Source organism: Notechis scutatus, chromosome 14, assembly GCF_049901735.1.
Source record: "Notechis scutatus isolate UNSWTSFEM ecotype Mainland chromosome 14, rNotScu1.2, whole genome shotgun sequence".
Lineage (NCBI taxonomy): Eukaryota > Metazoa > Chordata > Lepidosauria > Squamata > Elapidae > Notechis > Notechis scutatus.
The window spans coordinates 5,664,281-5,681,795 of NC_142022.1; the positions used below are offsets into that span (position 1 = coordinate 5,664,281).

The 17,515-nt window shown below is 48.8% G+C and overlaps 1 protein-coding gene across 3 annotated transcripts in view; it reads right to left on the reverse strand.

The window, feature by feature from the left end:
• Window positions 1–3,129: 3,129 nt before the first annotated feature.
• IGSF9 (immunoglobulin superfamily member 9) overlaps window positions 3,130–17,515 on the reverse strand; it is a 39,216-nt gene continuing 24,830 nt past the window's right edge. For all 3 annotated transcript variants that reach the window (XM_087943565.1, XM_087943563.1, XM_087943564.1), the window contains 7 exons: window positions 15,269–15,519; window positions 14,772–14,856; window positions 11,917–12,087; window positions 9,652–9,697; window positions 7,091–8,458; window positions 4,151–4,296; window positions 3,130–3,616 (listed from right to left, as the gene is read on the reverse strand). In XM_087943565.1, coding sequence (XP_087799691.1) covers window positions 3,384–3,616; window positions 4,151–4,296; window positions 7,091–8,458; window positions 9,652–9,697; window positions 11,917–12,087; window positions 14,772–14,856; window positions 15,269–15,519 — 2,300 coding nt within the window. In that variant the 3' untranslated portion in view covers window positions 3,130–3,383. The remainder of the gene's footprint in view (window positions 3,617–4,150; window positions 4,297–7,090; window positions 8,459–9,651; window positions 9,698–11,916; window positions 12,088–14,771; window positions 14,857–15,268; window positions 15,520–17,515) is intronic.

Here is a 17,515-nt window from a genome sequence, read left to right on the forward strand (position 1 = left end):
CCCCCAGGTCAATTTTGTCTACCCATTAAGGATCCACTTGGCAACAGGCACCTATTTGGGACCGTCGCGCTATCCTGGGATCGAGTGATCCCCGTTTGTTTAATCTTTCCAGCCAGCTTCCGGCAAGCACAGTCAAGGAGGGAAGGACCGCTGCAAGGTTCACTTAGCAACGGCACCGATCTGCCTAACGACGATGGCAAAAAAATAAAATAATGAAGCAGAACGAAGCACGGCTTCGCCGAAAAAGGCTTGCCTGCCAAAAATTGGGGTTCGATGGTAGTCGTTAAGCCAAGGATGGTCTTGTACGGATACAGATGAAGAGTTGGAAGGGACCTTGCAGGTCATCTAGTCCAACCCCTGCCCAAGCAGGAGACCCTACCCCATTTCTGACAGAGGGCAGTCTAGTCTCTTCTTGAAAGCCTCCAGGGATGAAGCTCCCGAAGCAACACACCCTGAAGCAGCTTTTGTGAGTCAGAAATAAGTCACACTTCCCCTGACCGACAACTGAAAATGGCAGGTTCCTTGTTTTTTTTTTTTTTTAAAGAGTATCATCACCCCTGATTCACATCTGGCCTGCAGCTGGCGACCAGATCCTGCGCAAGCTGAGGATTCCCCATGAACTCTGGAGCACTTCTGACAGCCTCCAACGCAACGCAGGACACCCTTGTGAGTCGCCATAGTATAGCTTCTCCTGCTTGAGTAGGAGGCTGGACTAGAAGACCTCCAAGGTCCCTTCCAGCTCTATTTCTATTCCTTTGCAACCACCCAACTTTTCTGCATCTCGGGGGGGTCCAGAGTTCTGACTCTCTGTTACAGGTAAATCCTCGACCAGCTGCGGTTGTTAGGTTAACAAGCTCCAGCCTTTTACTTCACAACTGTGGCCAGAAAGGCGTGGAGTGTTGCAAAACTCACTTTACTTTTGGGTAGGCGTGGTTTTTTCTTTTTCTTTTTTTGCAGTACCCCCCTCCCCGGCCATTTTTGGGGCCTTCTGGGCCTCAGGGAAGCCTCCTTGGGGGTGTTTTACCCCCTGGGGACCAGGAAGGCAAAAAATGGAGGGGGTGGGTTGTTGTTTTTTTTGCTGTGCCCCCCCCTCCATTTCTTGCCTTCCTGGGACTCCTGGGTGAAGCAGTAAGTAAGTGAGGGGAATCCTGGAACAGCTGATCATAGGAATAGCTGATCGTCGGGAGGAAAAATATAAAAAGAAATACCTTAAGAAGTGACTGGGCGGGGAAGAACACAGTCAGCGATGTTGGGCATGTGCGCAATGTTGCGCACGCACAACAAGGACTGACTGGACAGGGAGGGGAGGGGAGGACTGAGAGGGGCGAGGCCAGCCAGGGACACGATTTGCCGGTTCTCCGAACTGTGTAGAATCATAACAACCGGTTCTATAGAACCGGTCCGAACCGGTAGAATTCCACCCCTGGTTAAAGTCTACCCATACAGGTCTACCTGGACTTACACTAGCTCTCTTAGGGACTATTCAAAGTTACGACAGCACTGGAAAAAAAAAGTGACTTATGGCCAGTTTTCACACTTTGGACCGTTGTAAGCAGCCCCGTGGTCACCCGATCAAAATTCAGAGGCTTGGCAACCGACTCGCGTTTATGATGGTTGCAGTGTCCCTCTGTGTGTGTGTGTGTGTGTGTGTGTGTGTGTGTGTGTGTGAGACGGCGATCACTTTCCAAACAAGCCAAGTCAATGGGGACTCGCTGAACAACCGGGTTCCCAATGAATCAGCTGCAAGTGGTTCACTTAACGACTGTGGCAAGAAAGGTCGTAAAACGGGGGCAAAGCTCACAATTGTTGTCGTAAGTGGAGGACTCCCCATGATTGACTGAGAAGGCACAAAGATTTCAAAAGCTTTGGGGGGGGGGAGCCTCTTTTGAGACTGCACCTTCAGCTGGAGGCTCCATTTCAAGAGCAGCGGCCCGATTCCGTCACAAGCCTGAAATTCGGGGTGCAGCTTCAAAAGAAGGCAGCGGGTGAGCAACTCTTTGAAGTTTAGGCTCTCTGTTGTTTTTTTTTAACCTTCGGGCTTTAATATTTTTTACTCTCTATTCCTAATTTTTAAAATTCTTTCTTCAAAACTGTTATCGCCTATAGAGGCTGCCTATCTGCTCCAGCCATAACTTAATAATTCTCAATCTGGGATTTTAAGAATGGGGAAACGGGAAGATGAAAGGAGCATTTCTATTTGCTGCCGAAATTTGGATATTTGCCCCATGGTCCTAAGTCCTTGGGGACTGGGAACCTGTGGCTTTCCGGATGCTGTGGGACTATATCTCCCATCATCGCTGACCACTAGAGCCAGTGAATCGGGACTGGGCAGGGGTGGTGGGATTCTTCTGGCTTGGACCGGTTTGGACGAACCAAATTTGCACCTGGTTCACCAAACCGGTAGTTGAACTGACCGGCTGGCCCCACCCACCCTTCTCCTCTCCTCCCCTGAGTTTTCACGTGGTCCACTTTGGATGCAGGTGAGTATAGGGTCTGCGCGGAGGCTCTGGGAGGGTGAAAAAACAGGTCTTCCGGAAGTCCAGAATGGGCCTGTTTCCAGCTTCCGGAGCTCGGGGCAGGCCGTTTTCGCCCTCCCAAAGGCGCAAGGAAAAGCCTCTGGACCCTTGGGAAGGCAAAACAAAAAACAAAAAACCAGCCCTCCCACCATGGCTATGCCCAAACCGGTTGCTGGGATTTTTGGGGCTGGGGGAGGAGATCCAATCTCCTCCACTCAATTTAATTTCCCTCTTTCCCTCGCCTGCCTTCAAACAAGCCCCTAGATCAGGGGTGTCCAACCTTGGCAACTTTAAGACTTGTGGACTTCAACTCAGCTTTGCTGGCTGAGGAATTCTGGGAGTTGAAGTCCACAAGTCTTAAAGTTGCCAAGGTTGGACACCCCTGCCCTAGATCAATTCTCAAATTACTTTTAACACCTTCAATGGCAAACTCAACATTTGAGCTCTTAAATTACGTGCTATTTTGTGTGTTAAGAATTTACAAGACGCCAAGATTTGGTAAAATGTTCTCTTTTTTTTTTTTCCTGTTCCCCAGCAAAGCCTCCATTTACCAAACATCCCATCACCTGCTGCTTCTGATCTAGAATCCGGCTGAAAATAAATCACACGTAGGTTTACGCACAAAGACATCCGCAAGGGTGGCGCCAATGTATTTTTCTTCCTGCCTGGATAAATTACTCCAGAGATTTGGGGAAAAAATTGTTTTTTTTTGAAAAAAATTGCCTGGTATCTTTGGAACTTTGAAGTTAGAAAAAGTTCTCCTGCAGGCCTCTAGAGGCCAGAGTTAGCATTCAGATTGTCCCAAAGCTGCCCTCTTGTGGACGGAGGGCAAATTGTCCCGCCGAAAAAAATCCCGAGGAGGGGATTTCAGAATAAAGTGGCTTGTTCAAACCGCTCCTCCTTCCCGCCGGGGTCCCTCTTCTGCCGCCGTTGCTGAATCATTTCTCGCCGCCGGCGGTAAGCGAGGAATTCCTTGCGCAGGGCGGCGCAACGCTCCTCGGGACTAGCCAAGGGCAACGGAGAGCTGGACCCGTCCAAGGCGCCGACCGACTGTGAATTGGTAGGAGACGTTCTGCTGGATTCGGTTGAATCTCTGAAGCCTGCAAAAGAGGAAGACACAGGTTCAAGTCACGTTAAACCCATCCTTTGGGGGAATGAGGTCAGATAGCTTATTTAATAAAATAATTAATTAATTAATTAATTTAATCATTATCATTAGGTCCTGTGCAGGGAGTGGTACGGTGCCCTAGAGGCTCTCGCCTCCTAATCAGGAGGCAGTAAGTTCGATCCTAGGTAGAGGCAGCTATTTCTCTCTCTGGGCACACTGAGAATATTATCTGCTGGACAAAACTCCGCACTGGTGACAGGAAGGGCATCCGGCCATTCAAGCACTCTGCTAGCTCCATTTGGTTGCTCAGATGTCCACCCTGCAAGGGATTATGGGGTCGTTAAAAGATTGTTTTCCAATTGTTTTCGATTGTTTGTATCGTGTTCAGCACTGTCCCAAGGGACGTTCATAATCTTAAGACCTCCCTTAATTTTAGGGGGCAAATTTAATTTAATGCATAAAATTTCATGAATAAAATCCCTTTTCGGAACGCGTTCTTTCCTACACGCTGGGGAGATCAGCTTACTCTGCTTCTCCAAGTCGTGGGCCGCGATGGTGGAAATGGGCCTTTTGGGGTCTCCGCTCCGATAGAGTTGTAAGGCGTCCAGTAATTCCGACTCCAGAGCGAACTCCGAATCCCACTCATAGTTTTCATCCACGGAGGTGTTCCTCCTAGTAGAAGAGACCAGGGAAGTGTAAGCCAGACAGGCGAGGAAAATGAAAATCTAGAAATGGGTTATCACTCAGACAGCCAATGTGGTGGAACAATTGAAGGCAGCAGACCCCGAATCCCAGTCCTGTTTGGATACCAAGCTAGCTAGGGTGCCTTTGTGCCAGGCGACGGTGAGTTCTAGTCCTGCCTGAGGCATGAAAGCTGGCTGGGTGCCTTTGGGCCAATCACCAGGAGACGGTGAGTTCTAGTCCCGCCTTAGCCATGAAAGGCAGCTGGGTGACTTTGGGCCAATCACCAGGAGATGGTGAGTTCTAGTTCCGCCTTAGCCATGAAAGGCAGCTGGGTGACTTTGGGCCAATCACCAGGAGACGGTGAGTTCTAGTCCTGCCTGAGGCATGAAAGGCAGCTGGGTGCCTTTGGGCCAATCACCAGGAGATGGTGAGTTCTAGTTCCGCCTTAGGCATGAAAGTAGCTGGGTGCCTTTGGGCCAATCACCAGGAGACGGTGAGTTCTAGTCCCACCTTAGCCATTAAAGTAGCTGGGTGCCTTTGGGCCAATCACCAGGAGACGGTGAGTTCTAGTCCCGCCTTAGCCATTAAAGTAGCTGGGTGACTTTGGGCCAATCACCAGGAGATGGTGAGTTCTAGTTCCGCCTTAGCCATGAAAGGCAGCTGGGTGACTTTGGGCCAATCACCAGGAGACGGTGAGTTCTAGTCCTGCCTGAGGCATGAAAGGCAGCTGGGTGCCTTTGGGCCAATCACCAGGAGATGGTGAGTTCTAGTTCGCCTTAGGCATGAAAGTAGCTGGGTGCCTTTGGGCCAATCACCAGGAGATGGTGAGTTCTAGTCCTGCCTGAGGCATGAAAGGCAGCTGGGTGCCTTTGGGCCAATCACCAGGAGATGGTGAGTTCTAGTTCCGCCTTAGGCATGAAAGTAGCTGGGTGCCTTTGGGCCAATCACCAGGAGACGGTGAGTTCTAGTCCCGCCTTAGCCATTAAAGTAGCTGGGTGCCTTTGGGCCAATCACCAGGAGACGGTGAGTTCTAGTCCGCCTTAGCCATTAAAGTAGCTGGGTGACTTTGGGCCAATCACCAGGAGATGGTGAGTTCTAGTCCCGCCTTAGTCATGAAAGGCAGCTGGGTGACTTTGGGCCAATCACCAGGAGACGGTGAGTTCTAGTTCCGCCTTAGCCATGAAAGGCAGCTGGGTGACTTTGGGCCAATCACCAGGAGACGGTGAGTTCTAGTTCCGCCTTAGCCATGAAAGGCAGCTGGGTGACTTTGGGCCAATCACCAGGAGATGGTGAGTTCTAGTTCCGCCTTAGCCATGAAAGGTAGCTGGGTGACTTTGGGCCAATCACCAGGAGATGGTGAGTTCTAGTTCCGCCTTAGCCATGAAAGGTAGCTGGGTGACTTTGGGCCAATCACCAGGAGACGGTGAGTTCTAGTTCCGCCTTAGCCATGAAAGGCAGCTGGGTGACTTTGGGCCAATCACCAGGAGATGGTGAGTTCTAGTTCCGCCTTAGCCATGAAAGGCAGCTGGGTGACTTTGGGCCAATCACCAGGAGATGGTGAGTTCTAGTCCCGCCTTAGCCATGAAAGGCAGCTGGGTGACTTTGGGCCAATCACCAGGAGACGGTGAGTTCTAGTCCTGCCTTAGGTAAGAAAGCCGGATGGGTGACTCATCGTAAATGTGAGCTGGCTGCTAAGTACCCAGATTGCAATTGGGGTGGGTGGTGGGTGGATGACATTACGCTGCTTGGAATGCAAGGAGCCGTCTAAGTCACACTTTTCTCAGTGTCGTCATAACTTCAAACAAACTGTCATAAGTTGAGGTCCTACTGCAGAATGGAATCTGGGGGCCCTCAAATTTTCAATGAAAAGATGCTTTGCAAGGAACATCCCCACCTCGTGGATACATTGGGAATAGCAGCTTCTTTTCCATCTGTCAGAGCCAAAATTTGGGATAAGCATAACTTTTTTTTCCCTTCTCCCCGTTCCAAAGACCCTCAACACCTCCCAAAACACAACCGGATCAATGTTTAGCATCTGAGCCAAACTCAAAAGGAAACTGAAGCAAGTTGCGTTCACACAACCACGCCAGACGAGGCGGAAATAAACAAGGAAAGTTCTGAGGCAACGCAGTGTAAGGGGTGAACTGCTGTCTGGAATCTGAACAGGTGTGTGTTTTGCACATCCTGGCTGGATCCAGTCAGTCATTGGGGTGTGTGTGTCTGAGTTAAATTGCAAAATCGCAAACCTCTTTTCAAGGCCTATTATTTGAGGGATGTTGCTACTTCGACTTAGCAGACTGAAATTCCTCAAAAACGCTTTCCAAAATTCAGGGCTGGAGCTAAATAATAACAAAAGAAGGGGGAAAAAATCTACGTTTTCTGTAGCTGTGCCTTCCAATTTTAGAACGTAAGAGAATTTGCTTCCTCTTCTGGCCTGGATCATAACAGCCGAGTACCAGACAGATTCCCGTCTTCTGTGATTAAACCAAGATTTGTTCAAAGCCAGCCAACACCCAGTTAATTAAAGCTTAAACGAATAATTCCCTCTCCGGGCCCAACCTAGCTCTGGAAAAAATGCCTTGAATTTACAGAGGGGAGGTTGCAATTCCACTTAGAGGTCGCCTCTGAGTTCCTAAAGAGGGAGGCTCAGTCTTAAGGACTAGAAACTTGTTAACATTTTTGTTTCTTGAACCTCGCACTCCTCCTCCTTAGGACCATCCGAAACAAAATGGATACCTAACAAAAGGCTCAGCCTCGCGACCCTCCCAGGATTCGACCTCACCTTTTCTCCAACACAGCTGCTAAATTCTCCTTTTTGGATCTGTTCTCTTCTCCCACGGAGCTGCTTCGGCAACTGGGCGCTTCTCCGAAGGGGGAGCTGAGGTAGCTGCCCGCCACGGAGGTGGCCAACGACGGCGGTCTTAGGAAAGAACCACTGCCCCGCCCGCTGCTTTGGCTGGTCAGGCTGCCCCTCAGGAATTTCTCCAAGGGGAGGGATTGTGGGAAATTGGCGGCGGGCGACTTGTGTTTCTCGGGGGGCAGCTCGGGCAAGGGGAAGTCCAGGCAGGAGAGCTCAGCCTGGGGGCAATCCGGAAGGAGCTGGGAGGAGGGTGAGGATGACGGGAGCGTGCATAACCATCCTTGATCCTTCGGCGGTGGGCTCTCCGTCCTGGAACAGAGGTACGGCGGGCAAGCCAGGGACCCCGGCAAAGGCGTCTTCGGTGGGCCCGTATCGGGATCCGGAAGTCGGAGGAAGCACGTTTCCGCGAGCTGATCCTGAACGGAGCTCCAATCGGCCTCCATGTCCATGTAGATCGGACTAGCTGGCCTCTCCTGGTCTGGAACCAAAGACCTCCGGGGGCTGCCCAGCAGACCGGGCTCGTGGTCGACGGTCTCCCCCGAGAGTCCGTCTTCCTCCTCGTTCTCCTCCGGCGGCCAATCGCCGTCCACATTCATTTCTTTGAAGAAGGGCAAGCTCAGATACTGGAGGATCCCACTCTGAGCCGAATTACTCGCGCCGGCCTGGACTCTCGGGGACGGAGAAGTCACTTGGGATGTACGGTGAGGCGAGGACGATGGAGAAGAGGCCACCACATTGTCCCGGAGCCACAGGGTTTCCGGGACAGCGCCGTATGACGTGGCGGCCACCGGGCTGATGTTGACGATATGCAAGGGCTCGCCTTCCTCCGCCAGGCTGCTGCTGCTGTAGTCGAAATAACGGCCCTGGCGATGGCCGGAGGCCTTGGCTTCCTGCTGGGCCTGGCTGGTGTTCTTGGCTCTCAGGTGGACACCATGGTGCCATCCAGCATCCTCGGGAGAGGAGAAGACCTGGAGATAGGGCTCCGGTGGGCTTTCGCCGTTCTCCAGGTGGGAGAAGGGGCTCTGGTGTTCTCGGGACGCCTCCTCGCTCTGCACCACGAAGCGGCCATCGGGACCACGGGAAATGCGTTCGAGAGGAAGCGGCTGCTCCACGTGGCTCTCGTAGAGGACATAATTGGGGCTGTTCATGGCCTGGCCGCCGGAGAGATCGAGGCTGAGGTTGCGGCCGACTTTTTCGCCCCACAAGAGGGTTCGGCGAAGACTCTGATAGGGAGACCCCTGAAATTTCAGCTTCATAATGCTGTCCGGGCTAGCTGTACCTGTTGAATGCCTGTAGGTAGAAAAAAGAGAGAGGGAGGGAGAGGGAGAGCGAGAGAGAGAGAGACATGGCTTCTTTTACTAACTGTAGCAAGTGGTTCTTCCACCCAATCACAACTTTCCCTAACCGGAGCCATAGTTCTTAAATAAATTGCTGCAGTTAAGAGTTGGAAGGGACCTTGTAGGTCATCTGGCCCAACCCCCTGCCCAAGCAGGAGACCCCACACCATTTCTGACCGAGGACAGTCCAGTCTCTTCTTGAAAGCCTCCAGGGATGAAGCTCCCACAACTTCTGAAGGCAACTTTCCTTCCATGGGTTGATTGTTCTCCCTGTCATAAAATGTCTCCTCATTTCCAGGTTGAATCTCTCCTTGTTCAGTTTCCATCCATGATTCCTTGCCTGGTGCTTTGGAAAAGAGCTTGACCCACCCACCCCCTTCCTGTAGCAGCCCCCCCAAATATCGGAAAACTGCTGTCTTAAGTCAGTAAACACGGTTGTTAAATGAATCTGGATTCCTCATTGATGTTCCTTGTCAGAAAGTCGCGAAAGGTGAGCACATGGGAACTGCAATAATCAAGAACTACCTGTAAAGGTTTATTACAGAGGAAAAGAATACCCCCCCCACCATCGCATGATAGCCCCCTGTTTAATAAAGAAAAAAAAAATGCTGTGAGGTCCTTAGTGCTCTCTGAGCTTGATTATTTTCTTGCAGACGTTTCATTACCCAGCTAGGTAACAACATCAGTATTAGAAGGGTGTGGGGTTTGCTGAATGGAGAAGGAGGAGGAAGAAGAGGAGGATAACTATGGGATCCTTGGTGCTCTCTGAGCTTAGTTATTTTCTTGCAGACGTTTCATTACCCAACTAGGTAATAACATCAGTACTAGAAGAGTGTGGAGTTTGCTAAAAGGAGGAGGAGGAGGAGAGGAGGAGGAGGAGGAGGAGGAGGAGGAGGAGGAGGAGGAGGAGGAGGAGGAGGAGGAGGAGGAGGAGGAGGAGGAGGAGGACTGGGCTCCTTGATGCTCTCTAATTTCTCTTATTTTCTTGCAGACGTTTCATGACCCAACTAGGTAACGTCATCAGTGCTGACGCCTGAGCTACAAATATTCTCTTCTATCAGGAAAAAAAGACAGCAGATAAGAGGGAACGGCTCTGCAGAAGCAACCGGGGAAAGGAAGGGTAAGTAACGCAACGGTGCAACTTACTGCGTAGAGAGAAGCTTCTTGGTGGAGGAAAACACAATGGGTAGATCTGGAAGGTCATGAGAACACAAAAGGGGAATTACACAGGGAGGAACACAAAACGAGGCAATCAATAATCTGGCAGTGGGATGGACAATTGCCACACCGCAACCTGCAGGCCCACACACACACACACACAGCTTTTGACCAGAGTTCCCAGATCCCTCAAGACCCAGCCCAGCCCACCTTGCAGGGGTGGTGGTTGTGGGGAAAATAGGAGGAGGAAGGATGGTTGTGTGCATGTTTGCCGTGTTGATTTATTTATAAAAATAATGGCAGGATTTTAAAAAGCGGAAATGAACAAGAAAAACCATTGCATTCCATTTTTTTAAAATAATCAAATTTATATTAGGTATAAAGTGCAGGAAAAAAAAATAAGATAATGCCTAGTAAATATAAATGTGAGTGTGTGCGCGCGTGTGTGTGTTTGCAAAGTCCAAGGTGAGATTTCTCCCAAGAGGCTTTCATAACAGCCACAGGGAAGGGTTGACCTGCCAGTGTGAAGTGTGGCATAGTGAGTTGAGTGTTTGGGGTCAGTGTTTTTCTACTGTGGCAACTTTAACATAACTCCCAGAATTCCCCAGCCAGCATGCTTTAAGATGGATGGACTTCACCTCCCAGAATTCCCCAGTCAGTGTGTTTTAATGTCTGGACTTCACCTCCCAGAATTCCCCAGTCAGTGTGTTTTAATGTCTGGACTTCAACTCCCAGAATTCCCCAGCCAGCATGCTTTAATGTCTGGAATTTGACTCCAAGAATTCCCCAGCTAGCATGCTTTAAGAGGGATGGACTTCAACTCCCAGAATGCTCTAGCGATTCAAGGGGAGAAGGCTACAACTCACTTCCTCGGAGCTTTCCATGGTCCTGAAGCAGCCAGCCTAAAATCTGACTTGGCCTGGGAATGACTGTGGACTCCACATTTGGAGGTCAAACATCCCCAGTGCAGTGACATTCTGGGAAGTCATTTCTGCACGCAAAGCTTGTTATTATTTCTAATGGAAAGTCTTGGGTTCACCCAACATCCCGATTTGGCTTTGTTGGCATCCCCCCACAAGGCTAGACTTCACACCCATGTTTGTGACTGTCTTGGAACATGCTGGCTTTCCACTGATGGCTCTTTTCCCCCCAAGGAAAACCAAGGCACGAAGAAGATGCCGCCTATCCAGCGTTCCGCAGCGGAAAAAGCGACAGTAATATTGCTAGCTGTGTTTTTTTCCCAATTGAAAAACAACAGCTCCTAATTCCCTCTTGCTTTCTTAGGAAGGAAATAAATATGACAAAGATTCTCTGAAGCTCAAAAATCCACATTATGCCCAAACATCCTTTCCTCAGTTAATCCGATTTCAGAATAGGCAGTTTAGCAAACGGCTGTCCACCATACCTCCTCCTTCTCCTGTACGTCAATTGAAGACTCAGTCATCCAAGGCCAAAAGTATCACAAAAGTTGAAATCATGGCAACTGGACCAAAGTTTATTAAAACAGAGATGTTTTGTCACTCATCCAATCAAAATGAAAATCATGGGAATGTACTAACTGTTGCCAAACAGACTGTAGGGGCTTCCTCCCTAAAAGTCAGAAAATAAACTTTTCAGATACTTTCAGCCTGGATGATTGAGCGTTTACATATTGATTTCCATTTTGGGGAGAAACCTATCAGAGTGTTTGCAGCGTGACTACCATTATGAGACAAACCCAGGAGCAAAAACATAGCGCACAAGAGACTTAGACATTTAACAGTAGTTTATACACAAGACCTATCCAGAAATATATGTGATAGGCAAAATACCTGACAAGCAATCAATCTTCTTCTTAACTCTACACGGAGAACTCTGCAATGAATACCGACACAAGGAGAGAGAACACGCCCTCTAATGGCTTCTTTATATAAACACCTCTTAAAGGGGTAGAACCCATCCCTAGTCTTAAAGGGAAAAAAAAAACCATACTATGCGGATTCATCAGTCTTATAACTGCATCAGACTTATAGCAGCTGGCAGCTATTACTGCTGCTGGTCAGCTCTTAAATCTTAATACCTCAATAAACTCCTCCCCCACCCTCGCAGTCAATATGGCAAGAGTTAAGTCTATTCCGACGACTTTCTGCCTATCCAAAATTTTCATTTTGACTGAAGACGTTACCTGGATGAGTAAAAAAAAAAAAAAAAAAGCCCCAATTTTAATAAACTTTGGTCCAGTTGCTTTGGTCCACTTTTGGGGGCGGCTCTTACCTTGCCTGCGTTTGCGGAGACGGGCTTGTCTCCTCCGGTTCATGACACAGGCGGCCATGGTGCTGAAGATGACTGCCGTGCTCAGGAAGCAGACGCCCCCAATCACGCCGGCCAGCACAGGTTGGGGTAGCATCTCAGGGAGCTGGGTGCGAGACGGGTACACTTCCATCCCTGCGGACGCCAAAGCAAAGCGAGAGCAATCAAATATGTTGTCGTTTGGCCACTTTATCTTCGCGATCCCATGGACCCACAGCCCTCCAGGCTCCTCGGTCATCCATCATCTCCGGAGTTTGCCCACATCCATGTTCCTTGTGTCAATTACAAGTGGTCCTCGGCCTTACGGCGGTTTGTTTAGTGACCATCTAAAGTTACAACAGCCCTGAAAAAAGTGACTTAAGACCGTTTTTCGGTTATGACCTTCGCGGCATCCCCATGATCGGGTGTGATCCACACTCAAGACGCTTGGCAACCGACTCATGTTTATGACGGTCATTGTGTCCCGGGGGTCAGGCCGATCCCCTTTTGTGACCTTCTGACAAGCAAAGTCAAGGGGGAAGCCAGATTCACTTAATGTCCGGATTCCAGCATCATGAGTCTCGAGCCAAACTTCCAAAGCTTCGAAAGGATTTATTGGGAGTTATCATGCCGGCACTGCCTGGGTGTAGCTGACTCTGAGACATATAATTCATTGTCTCCCTTGACCCTGGTTTCCCCCCCACCCCCTGGGTGTATCATAATTCATATTCTCCAACAGGACACCTCCATAGCCAAGAGTCAACAATCAAGCTCTCCAGTTAGAATTTTGCACGGCAGAAACTTCAGTCACCTAGTTACTATCTTTGAAAACATTTATGGAATGCAATTTCGGTTTGCAAGCTGCCGCACTGCTCCCCCCTCCCTTTCTGTTGGCAACTCTAAAAAGACCAGAGAAACATTTTATGAGTTGACACTTAAGGAGCCTCGGTGGCACAGTGGTTAGAGTGCAATACTGCAAGCTGCTACTGCAATTTGGCAGATCGAATCCCACCAGGCTCAAGGTTGACTCAGCCTTCCGTCCTTCCGAGGTGGGTAAAATGAGGACCCAGATTGTTGGGAACAAAAGGCTGACTCTGTAAACTGCTTTGAGAGGGCTGTAAAGCAAGTCTAGGTGCTATTGCTATTAAACAATTGTGTGATTAATTTATCAATGGCAGTTAACAACTACTGGCAAGAAAAATCGTAGAATGGGGCAAAACTCACAGAACAATTGTCTCACTTAGCAACAGAAATATTGGACTCAATTGTGGTCGTAAGTCAAGGACTACCTGTACACCATCTAACTATCTCATCCTCTGCCCTTTCGCCTTCCATTTTTCCCAACTTCAGGGTCTTTTCCAAAGTTTTCTGATTAGGCATCTAAAAAGGTTCAATTACGGCAACGGGACCAAATGTTGTTACTTATCCAACTAACTTCAGTCAAAATAAGAAAAATTAGTCAGAAAGTAGTTGGCTATAGTTAGTACATTCCAACGACTCTCTAACTCCCTGCCTAGTTTTTTTTTTTAATTCTATTTTGACTGATGAAGTTATTTGGATGAGTAACGAAACGTCTCAGATTAACAAGCTTTGGTCCAATTGCCACGATTTAATCGTTGTCAATACTTTTGGCCTGGATGATTTAGTCTTCGTTTACACACTTCTGATTAGGTGTCCAAAGTATTTGAGCTTCAGCATCTGAATTAAATATGTACCATTCATATACAACACACCAAGCTTGTTTGACACTCATTCAGGCCATTTCTTGCCCAAGGCTCAGCCTATTTAATAAATTGGTAACTAAAGTATTATCAATTGTATAAAATATTAAATAACTAAAGCATTACTGAAGTGATATGTCCTATGACAAAAGTTAGGAGCAGAGGCAAAGCTAAATCAAAAAAGAGGTTGATTATTACAAACAAGGTAGCAGTAGGGATAAAAAATAAAGAGAGGGATAAATTTTCCTGAAACTGTTAATATAATTCGGAATTTTAGAAAAATGAAGAATTACTTCTATGTCAACAGGCAACAGACGAGGTTCTTTTAGTATAAGGTTTCTTAACTCCGGAAATGTTCAACTCCCAGAATCCCCCATCCAGGCATGCTTTGAGATGGGTGGACTTCAACTCCCAGAATCCCCCATCCAGGCATGCTTTGAGATGGGTGGACTTCAACTCCCAGAATCCCCCAGCCAGCATGCTTTAAGATGCGTGGACTTCAACTCCCAGAATCTCCCAGCCAGCATGCTTTGAGATGGGTGGACTTCAACTCCCAGAATCCCCCAGCCAGCATGCTTTGAGATGGGTGGACTTCAACTCCCAGAATCCCCCAGCCAGCATGCTTTGAGATGGGTGGACTTCAACTCCCAGAATCCCCCAGCCAGCATGCTTTAAGATGCGTGGACTTCAACTCTCAGAATCCCCCAGCCAGCATGCTTTGAGATGGGTGGACTTCAACTCCCAGAATCCCCCAGCCAGCATGCTTTAAGATGCGTGGACTTCAACTCCCAGAATCCCCCAGCCAGCATGCTTTAAGATAGGTGGACTTCAACTCCCAGAATCCCCCAGCCAGCATGCTTTGAGATGGGTGGACTTCAACTCCCAGAATCCCCCAGCCAGCATGCTTTAAGATGGGTGGACTTCAACTCCCAGAATCCCCCAGCCAGCATGGTGGCTGGTTGGGGAATTCTGGGAGTTGTAATCCACTCTTCTGAAAGTTGCCAGCATTGAGAAACAGAGTTTTAGATTCAATCAGACAATTCAATCAAGTTGAACCGCATCCTTGGCTAGCCATCAAGATTGACTAGCCCATCATATGCCAGGTGTCGCCGGACTTACCCGTGGTTGAAACATTGACCACGTTACTGGGGTAACTGATGTAGCTGCCGGCAAAGGCCATCAGGCGGAACTCATAGAAGGTATCCTGCGTTGGAAAGGGGAAGAATTAGCCGATGGACATTAGGTCCGCCCGCCAAAGTGGATGCTATCTCACCGTGACGAGCAAGCAACAGACCAAGGCATTATGTGCGCAAATAAAAATAAACGGTGGAGGAATAGGGCCAGCAGATAACGCTGAACTGGATAAAACGCTCTCGTTTTGAGTTTTTATTAATGTTCTCAACCTTAGCAACTTTAAAATGGGTGGACTTCAACTCCCAGAATTCCCTAGTCAGACATAGGAATGCTGGGAGTTGAAGTCCACCCAGTTTCAAGTAGCCAACACTAAGAAACACTGTGCTAAATAAATACACTTTTCCTCATGCGAACCCACATCCCTCTGGGGGCTGAGGAAAAAAAACAGGGGCTTGCAAAGGTAGAACTGGGATCAGACTCACCTTGATGAGTCCAGGCACCAGGAATTGGGTCTCGGAGCTGGGAATGGAGCCACTCAGCACCTCCCACTTCCCCCGATTCTGCCGCAGTTCCAGGGAATATCCCGTTAAGGCTGTAGGATCGTGGAGCGGAGGTTCCCACAGGAGAAGGACCCCACGTGTGGTCTCGTTGGATCTCAGGAACTGGGGTGGGGGAAGGAAGACCAGGGAGGCCGTGGTTGGAAGGATGGGGGGCGCAGCCTGAGTGGGGACCCCTGAAAAAAGGAAGAACAAGAGGGTTGCTTTGAGGAAGGACGCCGATTGCTTTGATCTTTCGAGGTCTTCCTCCTTGGCTGACTCTTGCAAAATACAGGTAATCCTTGACTTAACAACCATTCGTTTAGTGACCGTTTGTTACAATACCACTGAAAAAAAAAAAAGAATGATTTATGACCAGTCTGCGCACTTATGACCGTTGCAGCATCCCTACAGTCACCTGATCAAGATCTGGGTGCTTAGCAACCGGCATATATTTACAATACCTGCAGCATCCCAAACGATCACCGTTTGCAACCCTTCCTAGCCGGCTTCCGGCGAGCGAAGTCAACGGGGGAAGCTGGATTCGCTTAATGGCTGTGATTCACTTAACAACTGCAGCAATTCGCTTAACAACCGTGGCTAAAAAAGGGTCAAAAAATTGGGCGCAGCTCATTTAAAAGCACCCTGATTAACAATGGAAATTCTGGTTTCCACTGTGATCAATAAGCTGAGGACTACCAGTGTACTGACGGATTGGCTTTCCACGTCACTTGGATGTGGAGTTAAGCCACGCTGGCATGATGCAGTACGTTTGCCTTTTCAACCATGCACCCCAAGAGGGAAGTCAGAAACATTATGAGGGCACCCCCTGGCCCGATGAATCCATATCCATCTTATTTATAAAGGTTAGAATAAAGGAACGTAGACCTGATTTTGGTGATAAATGAGTGACGCATTCCTGAAGGAGCTGCAGAAAAAGATTCCACAGTCCCGGGAAAGAGGGACGGGTGAGAAAGAAACTCAAAGCAAATTCTGCCTTGATTTTCTTCTGGGACAAAGCCAGCCCAAAATTCTGTGTTTACTACAGGCAGTTCCTCGATTTACAACAGTTTGTTTTGTGAAACTAAATTGCCAGTTACAATGGCACTGAGAAAAAGGGTTGAATTTGCGTTATCGACAGACAAATAAAGGGAAATAATTTGTCGCGAAAGCGCCTCCCTGCCTCCCTTCTGGCTCCTGGATTGGGGCTGAAAGGAGAAAGCGGAAGCGGTATGCTCCGTCCCCTAATTGGGTAGACCAGGTTGCCCTGGTAAGACCGGTCTCGCCGGAAAAAACACTCACTGAAAAAAAGTGACTGATGACCGTTTTTCATACTTACGATCCGTGATCACGCAATAAAAAATTCGGACGCTTGGCCAACTGACTCATATTTATGATGGCTGCATTGTGCCAGGGTCACGCGGTCCCCTTTTACGACCTATTGACCAACAAATTTAATGGGGAAGCCAGATTCACTTAACAACTAGATGACTAACTTATCAAATGCGGCGATTCACTTAGCTGCGGTGGCAAGAAAGGTGGAGCAAAACTCAACTTAGCAACCGTCTCGCTTATTAGCAAACAGAACTTTTGGACTCCATTGTGGTCAACTTTGTGTTGAGGACTTGTTGTATTTCGGGATCCCCCTTGGGACTCTTTCTTGACCTGGTCAACAGCCTAGAACAGTGGTGGCTAACCTTTTTGGGCTCCTGTGCCAAAAATTGTGCACATACCAACGCACATGCATTCGTTTGCAGCACCCAGTATGCAATGCGCCCCCCATGCCCCCTGCCCATATGCACGTAATCCCCAACCACCACCCCTTTACCTGCACTGCGCCTCACAGCTCATTTTTCGGCTGGTTTGAGGCCTTTTTCAGCTTTCCAGAGGCTTTTCAGGGTGAATTATAGGCCCATTTCATCACTTCCGGTATTACAGGAAGTGACGAAATGGGCCTATAATTCGTCCTGAAAAGCCTTGCAAAAGCTTTTTCCAAGCCTCTGGAAGGCTGAAAAAAGGCCTCAAACCAACTGGAAACATCAGCTGTGAGACACGCACACACGCAATGAGGTAACTTTGCTACGGCTCGCATGTTGGTACAAATGGCCTGTGTGCCACTCGTGGCAAGCGTGCCATAGGTTCGCCATCACAGGCCTAGAAGGCCTGGCTATCCTACCTATCTCCTTTGTCTAG